We start from the raw sequence: 12,500 nt of genomic DNA, 5'->3' as shown, positions 1-12,500 counted from the left end.
GCGCTTCTGGTTTGCGACGGGCGGAGCCGGCTTCTGTTTGAGTCGCCGGCTGGCGGAGCGGATGGAGCCGTGGGCGAGGTGAGGACCACCGGAGCTGAAAGCTGTCGTGCTGTCATTTGACAAATGTATTGTTTCTATGCTGATGTGATGGACGCCTCAGGAACCGATGGTTATGTTTACTCTACATCCCTCGACCGCTGGGTCCTTCTACCTCTATTCTGCCTTTACTCTCCCCCTGCTCTACCTCTAGCCTACTCTCGATCCCCCTACTTTTACCTCTACTATACATTCCTCTACCTCTACTCTCACCCTACTCTACCTCTAGTCTCCTCTACATCCCTCTACCTCGACATCCCTCTACATCCCTCTACCTCTACATCCCTCTACCTCTACATGCCTCTACATCCCTCTACCTCTACATCCCTTTACCTCTACATCCCTCTACCTCTACATTCCTCTACATCCCTCTACCTCTACATCCCTTTACCTCTACATCCCTCTACCTCTACATCCCTTTACCTCTACATCCCTCTACCTCTACATTCCTCTACATCCCTCTACCTCTACATCCCTCTACCTCTACATCCCTCTACATCCCTCTACCTCTACATCCCTCTACCTCTACATCCCTCTACATCCCTCTACCTCTACATCCCTCTACATCCCTCTACCTCTACATCCCTCTACATCCCTCTACCTCTACATCCCTCTACATCCCTCTACCTCTACATCCCTCTACCTCTACATCCCTCTACCTCTACATTCCTCTACATCCCTCTACCTCTACATCCCTCTACCTCTACATTTCTCTACACCCCTTTACATCCCTCTACCTCTACATCCCTCTACCTCTACATCCCTCTACATCCCTTTACCTCTACATCCCTCTACCTCTACATTCCTCTACATCCCTCTACCTCTACACCTCTCTACCTCTACATCCCTCTACATCCCTCTACCTCTACACCCCTCTACCTCTACATCCCTCTACATCCCTCTACCTCTACATCCCTCTACCTCTACATTTCTCTACCTCTACATCCCTCTACCTCTACATCCCTTTACCTCTACATCCCTTTACCTCTTCCCCCCCTTTACATCCCTCTACCTCGACATCCCTCTACCTCTACATTCCTCTACATCCCTCTACCTCTACATCCCTCTACCTCTACATTTCTCTACACCCCTTTACATCCCTCTACCTCTACATCCCTCTACCTCTACATCCCTCTACATCCCTTTACCTCTACATCCCTCTACCTCTACATTCCTCTACATCCCTCTACCTCTACACCCCTCTACCTCTACATCCCTCTACATCCCTCTACCTCTGTCATCCCTCTACCTCTACATCCCCCTACATCCCTCTACCTCTACATCCCTCTACCTCTACATTTCTCTACCTCTACATCCCTCTACCTCTACATCCCTTTACCTCTACATCCCTTTACCTCTACATCCCTCTACATCCCTCTACCTCTACATCCCTCTACCTCTACATCCCTCTACCTCTACATTTCTCTACACCCCTTTACATCCCTCTACCTCTACATCCCTCTACATCCCTCTACCTCTACATCCCTTTACCTCTACATCCCTTTACCTCTACATCCCTCTACCTCTACACCCCTCTACCTCTACATTCCTCTACATCCCTCTACCTCTACATCCCTCTACCTCTACATTTCTCTACACCCCTTTACATCCCTCTACCTCTACATCCCTCTACATCCCTCTACCTCTACATCCCTTTACCTCTACATCCCTCTACCTCTACATTCCTCTACATCCCTCTACCTCTACATCCCTCTACATCCCTCTACATCCCTCTACCTCTACATCCCTCTACCTCTACATCCCTCTACATCCCTCTACCCCTACATCCCTCTACCTCTACATCCCTCTACATCCCTCTACCTCTACATCCCACTATATCCCTCTACCTCTACATCGCTCTACATCCCTCTACCTCTACATCCCTCTACATCCCTCTACCCCTACATCCCGCTACATACCTCTACCTCTACATCCCTCTACATCCCTCTACCACTACATCCCTCTACACCCCTCTACCTCTACATCCCTCTACCTCTACATCCCTCTACATCCCTCTACCTCTACATCCCTCTACATCCCTCTACCTCTTCATCCCTCTACCTCTACATGCCTCTACCTCTACTCTACCTTTACTCTCCCCCTACTCTACCTCTAGTCAACTCTACATCCCTCTACCTCTACATCCCTCTACATCCCTCTACCTCTACATCCCGCTACATCCCTCTACCTCTACATCCCTCTACATCCCTCTACCACTACATCCCTCTACACCCCTCTGCCTCTACATCCCTCTACCTCTACATCCCTCTACATCCCTCTACCTCTACATCCCACTACACCCCTCTACATCCCTCTACCTCTACATCCCTCTACCTCTACATTCCTCTACCTCTACTCTACCTTAACTCTCCCCCTACTCTACCTCTAGTCAACTCTACATCCCTCTACCTCTATTCCACCTTTACCCTACCTTGACTGAACCTCTATTCTGTAGGAAACTGACGTGGGAATTCACCATTTTCATAAATATCTTGATGAAAATTCAACACGATGTGATTGTTTCAGATTTTTCAGGACCGACGTGATGAAGTATTTGTCCATCATTTGACGTTTATCTGTTTGTTCTCGTGCCCGTCAGGACGCGGTGTCGATTATGAGACAAGTTTGACTGGTTTTAATTCGCTTCGATGACCTACGCAGCGGCTCCCGGTTCGAGCAGACCTCCGCCCGGACGACTGCACCGTGGGCTTCATCGTGGAGAAGAGGCTGGGGGTCCGCATGGTCCACAGCCCCCTGTTCCACTCCCACCTGGAGAACCTGCTGCTCCTCAGCCCCGGGAGCATTCCCACACAGGTGGCACCACACACACACAGCACAGGCGTACCGCAACGCAGTCATCCAGAACAAAGTGTGAATTGAGGACTGATTTGGGCCTTCAGCTCGACACACACGCCAGAGCCGCCAGCGTTCCCGACACGTTTTGTTTTGCCAATTACGCAGGAATATCTAACACAAGCTGCCTGGAGGAGCCCACACACTACACGACTCTCCACCTCCTGACGTTGCTGGGCCGTTCACACTGATCCTACACTCGGACAGCCGCTGTCCGGGTGTAGGGTCGGCAAACACGTGGCAGACGTGTTTGCCTGGATGCGGCTCGGGTATTTTGCCACCTGGCTTTGCCAAAAGCAAGCAGAAGAGCTAACGGAGCTTTCTATTGAAGGAAGATCTGCCGTTGTAGCTGCATGTCTGCTCATCTTTTGTGCTGACAGAAGAAAAACAGGACCTTACGTAGAGGTGGGTGGGGAGACGTGGACTGCACGGATTCATATTGCAGAGAGTTGGAGTTAAATTATTGTAAATTTATTACTGATAAAAATGAAGCTCTGAACACTGATGCGCCCCGGTTTCCTCTGCTCCCGCGCTCTCACTGGCCGGTTTGCGCTGCTTTCATCTCCGAGCTGCAGTGCAGAGCTGTATAGCAGGGAGCGTCTTGTCCTGGATCTCAGAAATGTGTCTGGGAGAGTCAGACTGGGGCAACTATCCTGCAGTCTGAACAGAGCGTGAGTGTCTTGGTTCTCCAAGACACCGACGCTCTGCGCTCTGTTTTTAAGCGAACCCACCGGGAACACTTTTACTGTTGTAGACGGCCCGACATTCCGCTCGCCCCGCCGTCCGACCCGGAAGCGGACTCCTCATATTCCACGGGTGTTCTGAACACTCCACAGAAGATTCGGGAGATGCAAAGGGGTACAGCGTGCGGCGGCACTGGTCCCGCTGCGAAGGGGAAATGAGATACGGGGAGCCCTCGAGGATTGCTCTGGCCCCGCAGCACCGCGCTTCACGGAAACCTGGCTCAGTGGAACCACAACGGGGCGGGCCAACACGGCCGCCTGGCTCCCGCCTCCGTAGAGCGGACGGCGCGGCAGAGCTGTCGGGGAAATCTCTGCGACCGAAGGTCGTGTTCTGACGTGACAGAGCTAATGATATCCTGTTGCCACCAACTGCAAACATCAATCATAAGCATCGGACTGTTTTATTTACAACTGGAGTTTTCCTCCAAAGTGCCGGTCGTCGTTTGCATTCCCCTCCCGGCGTGCGCGGGGGGGGAGGCGCAGCACGCCTGGCTGACCAGATAATCGGCGTGGAGCAAAAACGTGAACTGCCCAAATACAGGCAAATCCATCCAGCGCCCCGCCAGAGACGACGGCATCTGAGACCACTGCTATGCCACGCTCAGGGGGGCACATCGTAGACCTGGGTCTCCCTGATCACTGCCTGGTCCATCTTATCCCCACCTACAGGCAGAAACCAAAGTCGGCCTCACCTGTCGTCAAGACGGTGAAAAAATGGGACCAGCCAAGCGAAAGACACACCGCCAGCCTGCTTCGAATGCACCGACTGGAGTGTTTGAACGGGCAACCGCTGATCTGGATGAGCTGGCTGACACTCTAATGACCGACGGCAGCTTCCGTGAGGACGTGTGGATTCCCATAAGGACTTATACCAGATACGATAGCGATAAACCCTGGTTCACCACCAAACTCACACCGCTTCGATGATTTTAGTAAAAAAAAAATTTTTTTATTGTAGATTTATTCATTTTTTATAACTGAATCAAACAAAAATCCCTGTGCGGTGTTCCGATGCGAGCCTGTGACTTACGGAAGTCGAAAACAAACTTGTAGGTCTATAATGAGTGATGATTCAGCAACTGGATTGCCTACTTCTCGCCTCAAATTCGTTCAGAAACAGATTTTGGTGGACCATAAGACCAAATACAACACGGAACACAGACGTCGCGCTGAAACCCCGTTGGCCCACGTCACTTCAGAGTTCCACTTGACAGTGTGAATGCAACCAGACAAAAAAGATATTTGGTTCCAGTTACTGACAGGAAGTAGAAGGTGAGGCTGGGGAAACTCGCGCTCCACCTGAGCAACTGGCATAGGCGTGCCACGGGGCCTCGTGATCGCCCCACCGCTCTTCTCCCCGTACATCAACGACCTCAATGGACCCCCTCTGTTAAGGCCCTGAGGTTTGCGGACGACACAAGTGTCATTGGTCACATACGAGATGGTGGTGAGTCCGCACACAGAGGTGGGGCTGAACGGCTGGCCCTCTGGTACAGCCACAACAGCCTTGAGCCGAACCCACTCGGGACAGTGGAGTCGACAGTGGACCTCAGAGGGCACCGACCTCCTCTGCCCCCACCTCACCGTCCGAGGCAGCACTGTGGCGGCCGTGGAGACCTTTAAGTCCCTGGGGAACCACAGTCTCCCGGGACCAGGAGTGGAGGACCAACATCGAGGATGTACTTCCTGCGCCAGCTGGGGAAGTTCAACTAAGCCTCGGGAACTGTCGGTGCAGCTCTGCTCGTCCGTCTGTCCTCTCCCAACTCCGCGGGGCCTGGCGCCGCCACGAAACAGGACACACACCGGCTGCAGCGCATCATCGGGTCTGCGGAGAGGATTATTGGGCTCAACTGGCCCTCACCCCGAGACCTCTTCGCTGCCAGAGCCAGGATGCGGGCGGGGAAGGCCATTGCCGACAACCTCGCATCCCGACCCCAGGCACCGTCGCATCTTTGGACTCCTCCCCTCTCCGTCTGTTTTGCGCCGCGCACCAGAGCCTCCCCACACGGGAATAGCTTCTTCCCTCCCACCACCGCTTAAATGAATAATCAACCCAGTCATGTGACCTGTCCCTGCACGTCCTCAGGGCGACGCCTGTCAGTCATATACAGTGGTAAACACCCACAGCCAGGCTCATCGTGCAATATATTATTCATGCATTTCTTATATCTAGTATATGTTGTACTGTATATTACCATTGTTTACTGTAGGCTACTGTAGGCAAAACCTCACCGCTATTGTTGATTGTTGAATATAAGTACCGTGTGAGTTACTGTGAAACCGGAGTCAAATTCCTCAAAAGAGCGTTTGGCCACTGAAACCTGATTCCAATTCTGATCAAACCTCTTCCGTCTCCACAGGTGACGCTGAGCTACGGGATGTTTGAGAACAAGATGAACAGCATCAGACTGGAAGGAGCCTTCTCAAAGGAACAAGACCCCTCCAGGTACGTCTCCAGCCCCCCCCCCCCCCCCCCCCACAATTTTATTTTTTAAATTTTTTAAATTAAAACAATATCTTATATCTTGTAATTTAATATTTAATATTTGTTGGAGATCTCATGATTTGTTTTTCGTTTGCGGTTAAATTTTTTAAATTAAAAAAACAAAATTAAAATGAAATACAATTTGAAAACAGTCTTACAACAGAAGAACATATATTTTACTCAAAACCATTCTTTTTTCAAAGGGAATTATTTTGTGTCAGAAATGACTTTATACACAGCAGAAAATATCAAAAAGTAAAAAAACTTAAGAAGGAGGTACTTAAAAATATTGCAATAAAAATCGCTGTCCAAAAACATTGCGCTCTCAAATGTCAGAAAGATGCCAGTAATTGCTTTGTCACTCGTCTCACTCAGAGACAAGGCATTTCAGCAGATTACGACAACCAGGCTCCGTGCCGGTGTGTGTTCAGCAGCGTGTGCCTGTAGACGTCGCGTCACGGACGGGCGGTCAAATGTGGCTGACTGGAAATAAAGGCCTCAGCTCCGCCTCGTCCTCGCCATGGCGATCATATGCAATCCAAGCTTTATGATGTCACTGTGTTCGACCGGGTGAATTCTGGAATTCTACCGCCGCATAAAAACCGGGCACCGCAGCTCTGCCTGCGAATCCAACCCTGCCACCCGGACGCGGCGCGTACGTGGATATTTAAGCATTTTTACTGCCATTTCGAGGACTCAAACAAGGTAAGGGAAGCTTTATTCTCCATTTCTGAAATAATGCGGTTTCAAACCGCAGGGTTTCCAGCCATGAGCTGAAACGCGTGGAAATTTGAAAGAGTTGCTATTTAAACGCGACGACATCAGCACATCTTTCTTATGAGGCCTTTGATACGGCCAAGAGAGGTTTAGGGATGAGAGCAGAGCCTTGCATTGCTATATATGCCATTACACATTGCATTGTTTTATATTTTTATAAAATTGTAAATACACAATGTATATTTCCTGAGCTCTCTCTGACTTAGTGTTTGTATTTATATGTTCTGCTAACTTGGTGCATATAATCTTACTTTCTGTACCGTGCACATTTCTCGCTGAGCTGCTGCAGCGACACCATTTATTATCTCCCTATCTTATCTCATTGTCTCATTATCTTATCTTATTATGTGGCCATGCAGCGCCGCACACTTACTTCTATCTCACATCCCATCTTTAATTATAAATATTACACCCGAGTTTCTCCATGCTTCACCTGCTACAATTATGGAGCCACAGACAAAGACAAGATACATAAAAACAATCGCCTGCTCTTGGCGGGAAGGCCTCGGCCGGCGCTTTGCGAGATATTCCACCTTTTTGTGCATTCAGAAAAATGGACGCGCCGTGCCTCAAAACCCTGTCCCACAGAAGTCCTAGTGCCGTCGTTGTGACATCACAACTCTCAAATACAGCGCAGCAACGAAATCCAGTCGTGGTGACACAACCGGACCAGCCTCCTGTACTGTCTCCCAGACTGTCTCCCAGACTCCCCTTGACTGTCTCCTAGACTGTCTCCTTGACTGTCTCCCAGAGTGTCTCCTAGCTGCGACACCCTAGACTGTCACGATTAGCCACACAGAGCCAGCACACCTTGACAACTTCTCCAGGCGCTGCCTCGTCTTATCTCCTACCGTCTAACAAATCCCCCTTTTTGTTTCTCCAGGAGAACTCCCTGTCAGCTGCTGTTCTCCCAGCAAGAGCAAGCCCTTCAACCGAGCGCTCGGCGCACCGGCGCCGTTCCTTTATCCCGATTTGTTTACAGGTTATTTATTTTTACCGAGACATGGACGCTCAGTGTTCTTCTCACTCCCAGGTGGTGAGTTTTTCGGGTGCGAAGGAATTGACTGCGGGGTTTAGAGGAGCGCCGCCGCAAAAAAACCCAAAACGCTGAGCTCATTTCACTGAACGTTTCAGGAGACCGGAGACCACAACGGCTCCAAGACGTCAGACTGTCCCGACGCCGTCAACGTGAGCTACGACCTGCTCATGTTGATCGATAACTTCATTCAACATCTGACTCAGGAGTAAGTAGGCACAGCACGGACGGCCAGCCGCCCAGAAGAAGGGAGAGCTCTGTGCGATGGTTGACCCACGGCATCGCAGGCTCCCTTTCCGCCTTCGAATTGCGCTTTATCCCCTGTTGTAACCTTGTGTTGAGAGGCGCCGTGCAAATAACGTGTATGTTCTTCCAGACAATGGAGACTCATCGGCGGAGATGTTGAGCACCCGGTGAGACAATCCTCCCCCAGTTACTTCTCAACAACTGGAGAAATGTTACATTCCTCAAGAAGTCTTGCACTTCACTGCACATATCTGTACAGTATATGCAAATAGCCTATCCCATATACATAACTCTATTCCCTTCTATTTTCTACCCGCACTTTGTATGATCTATTTGAGTCTTATTTTATTTTCATTTTATTTTATTTATATTATTCTATTCACTTATTGCATATTACGTTTTAGGACTCGGTTAGTTTCAGTTGGTTGCTAGGTAGGAATTAGGTGACAAATTATGTTTGGTTGAGTAACTATTGTGCATAATCTCCGGGTGCGTTGCAGAGACATTTCACTGCATGTATGTATGAAAGTATGAATATGTGTGCGACGAATAAAGCTCTTGAATCTTGAATCTTTTTTTTTTTTTAAATGCCAGGGTATCAAACCACAGCTGACCGCCCTGTGCCAGAGGATTGCGGGGCTCCTCAGCACCGTCCTGATGGAGATTCATCTGCCGGGATATTATCACATTGAGTTCACCGAGGGCGAGACGCCGGAGAGAGGCGCCGACGGGGATCGCCCCGCCGAGGAGCACAAACCGACCCCCCGCCTGCCGGGGAGGGTCCCTCCCCAGGCGGCATGGGAGAAGGAGGCGAGCGCCGGCGTCGCCACCCAGAGCCTCCCGAACCTGCTCAGCCTGGGCTTCCACGCGGGGGCTGCGGACAAGCTGACCGAGGCCCTCAAGGAGGCGTCGGGCGTGGAGGCCGCCGGCCCCAGTCTGCCCGCCGAGACCGCCGCCGAGGTGGTGCAGATAATAGTCGCCGGACTCGGAGAGCTCCTCCGCCCGCCGGTGGAAGAGTCGGAGGGCAGGATCTGGGAGGTTCTCGCCGGCATGTGTCACCAGGTCCAGAGGAGGTTGAAGCAGTTTGTGAGCCACCACACGTCGGCCTATCAGAAGAACATCTCGGTGGGGGAAGCCATCGATATCAGCGCCAGCAGCGTCCTCAACTGGGACCTGAGTCTGAAGTCCAGCTGCACCACTGTCGACGAGTCCTCCACGGATGTTATGAGCAAGGCCTGTTCGGTGAAGACGGAGCACAGCGGCGGCGACAACGACGACGACGACGACTACTTCAGCCTTGTGTCACCGCTGGTGGTCAAGATACTGGCCGTCATCTCCCCCGCCACCACTCACCCGGCGGATACCTTTTCCAAGCTGAACGACAGCGTCACAACGAGGGTCATGGTCAACCTCTTTGACGTGGCCTGGCCCCCGATTTGCATCGACACCCTCCACACCATCAGAAGGAACGTCCTGAGGAAGGTGCTGCTCCGCTTCGACACCGAGGAGAGTCTCCAGAGCGTCATGGACACTCAAATGTTTGAGGACTTCATGGTGTCGGCGCTGACGGCCGAGCTCCTCGGCGCCTTTGGGCTCGAGAGGGAGAGCGCACAGAGTAAGGTAAAGAGAGGGCCTCTGCTCGGGTTGCCCCCTCCCCGAGGCGCGCCGCGCTTTCACGGGTTTGGCTATAATCTGCGCCGTGTTTGCTGGAACTCCATTCGCGGTTGACCGCTCACAGCCGTCTCTCGCTCGCCAGGAACGCGGATCAGCCCCGGAGGAGGCTGCGGAGAGCCAGTGGCCGACGCCCGGCCCGGTTGGTAAGTTCCCCCTCTGCCGCCTTTGCCAGATGCTTTACGTTTTTAACAGAGCCGTCCATGTTGAGCCCGCACACCTCTCTCTCAGTGTATTTTGCAGAACCCCTGAGTCCAGAGAAGCCAAAACCCAAATGCTCTTTACCCGGAAAGAAGGAAGCCAGTGGCTGCTGTTTCCCTTTCAGATCCTTCGTAGCGGACGAGTGATGCCTCTGACATCGGAACACAATAAAGTATTTTCTTCCACTTTCATCACCGGGCCATTTATTGAAATAGTCCATTCATTACATTTGCTTTGCATTTTTTCTTTACAAACGTGCATGTACATGGTTGGGGGGGGGGGGGGGGGAGGCGATGCTCGAGGCATCACGGTGAAAACATCTTGGGAGAATAGATTTTCTTTTCAAAATCATGTAAATGTTTGTTCCTTGTGCTTTCTCAATTGTTCTCGAGGTTCTTTTTTTTGTTTTTTTTTGTCAAAACCAACCTGCTGAATGCTTGACCCTTGTGCACAACGTGTGACATTAAAGTGATGTAGCTCCATCACCGAGACAACGTGTCATTGTAAATACTTTCGGAACTTATTTCTAAAGGTGAACGTACCCGGCGGTCCTGCAGCTTAGTATGCTGTGTGTGCACAGTACTGCCGGGCTATCTTACCCTGCGTCTGGCTCTGTACCTCCGGCGAGGTAGGGAGGGGCAGCTTAGTATTTTTGTTGCTTTCGCTGCCGTTGAATGGGAGACAAACTAATTGTTGGGAGCGGACGCAGTTGTGAAGATGAACTCCTGAACCAGAAAATGAAAGCTCTTCAGGGTGTAAATAATTGTGAAACAATTGTTCCACTGAACGTGCTGCGCAGGCCGATCAAGTTAAGTGAAAATAATGAAACCCGGGCGAGCCCATTGTACTGCATGTGTAATATAAAATAATGTAGGCCTATGCGGTCCAGGGCAGGTGAGTGCAGGTAAAGTGTAATTATGTTGCATAAGTGTCTTGTATATAGTGCATCTAAATATGTGTATGGCGTAAGTATACCGTATATAGTGCATAGTAATATGTGTATGCCGTAAGTATATTATATATAGTGCATAGTGATATGTATGCCGTAAGTATATTGTATACAGTATAGTGCATAGTAATATGTGTATGTTGTAAGCGTATTGTATACATTATAATACATAGTAATATGTGCATGTCGTAAGTATACTGTATATAGTGCATAGTATTATGTCAATGTTATGTCGTATGTTAAAATGTGCTATCCTATAATATGCCTGTATGAAATATTATTTTATTATTTTATATTTGGCTTTACATATATGCATAGCCGCATCATAAATAGTTTCTAGCTATACTGTGGTAAAATACGGTATAGTAGAGATGATAAGATTAGTACTACTAATAGTAAGGATTTTAGTACTATTATCACACTGACCTCTTTGTCTACTTCCCCACATGATGGGGCACGCTGTGCAATCCGCCCTCCATAATCACATTTCACATTTCACATTTGTAAGAGCAGATGCCACTTTTCTCAAAATGATTTTATCCTTGAGGGAAAGAAGGAAAGAAAGCAAAGACCCTTCCAGAGATCGTCGCCTGCGTCGCCGGGGAATTTGTCCGGCTGTGCCTTTTTTTTTTGTTTGTTTCTTTGCCTTCATTCATCCTCTTCCACCAGTTAAACTTGGTAGAAAGTTAAAAAGCTTCTCTCAGCGACAGACCTTGGAACCCCCCCCACACAATCCTCTTAAAAGGACACTTGAACTGTGGAGAGCGGCCACATTAAAATAAAAATAAAAAAAAATGGATATGAGATTTAAAAAAAAAACTGAAAAGGAGAGAAGTGGCCACCGCTCTCGGATGGGGCTTAAAAAAAAACAAAAAAAAACCCCCCACAATGAATTGAATGATCGACTTCCACAAAACCCAACGGCAACATTAATTTGCTCATGAGTCAGAACTGTGGAGTTAGGTGTCCCGCTGGCGTCGCTGCACCCGGGGGCTTATTGGACACTTGAAGGGCGAATAATATCCGCGCGGCGTTCACTCTGGCTTCTCGTAGCCCACTGTAACTGCCGAGTGAATCATGAATGCTGTGTGCTGTCCTGCGTCACTTGGAGCAATGTACTAAAATAATTATGGTAGTTATATTAAAAGACGTCCCCTATTACCTTTTATCAGGAGAAGTAGAAACATGAAGTCATTAGTTCTCGGACTGGAATGTGTAGGGAGGACACTGACCTGATTCATTTTAACATAGCAGTCATTGAGTTGCAGTTTCGTCACTAAATTAAACGTGGGGCTTGTCTTCCTGACTGTTGGCCAAGATGTTCAGGGACGAATGAAAGGATTTTTAAATTTTTTTTTTTTTTTTTTTTGCGACCTGGGACGAAATGAAATGAAATGGATCCGGGCGAGGGCGTGGCGTTTCGGCAGCGAGCTCCTCAGGGGG

General features: G+C 49.7%; 1 protein-coding gene across 1 annotated transcript in view; it reads left to right on the top strand.

Annotated features, from left to right (window-relative positions):
* Positions 1-12,500, top strand: part of mfng (MFNG O-fucosylpeptide 3-beta-N-acetylglucosaminyltransferase) — a 32,275-nt gene that overhangs the window by 18,210 nt on the left and 1,565 nt on the right. Inside the window, 4 exon segments of the mRNA XM_079998699.1 lie at positions 1-78; positions 2,758-2,780; positions 2,783-2,910; positions 6,053-6,138. The exon segment at positions 1-78 is cut by the window's left edge and continues 8 nt beyond it. Coding sequence (XP_079854825.1) covers positions 1-78; positions 2,758-2,780; positions 2,783-2,910; positions 6,053-6,138 — 315 coding nt within the window.

Source organism: Zeus faber (genome assembly GCF_960531495.2).
Source record: "Zeus faber genome assembly, chromosome: 4".
Taxonomy (NCBI): Eukaryota; Metazoa; Chordata; class Actinopteri; order Zeiformes; family Zeidae; genus Zeus; species Zeus faber.
This window is presented reverse-complemented; position numbering and strand designations above follow the sequence as displayed.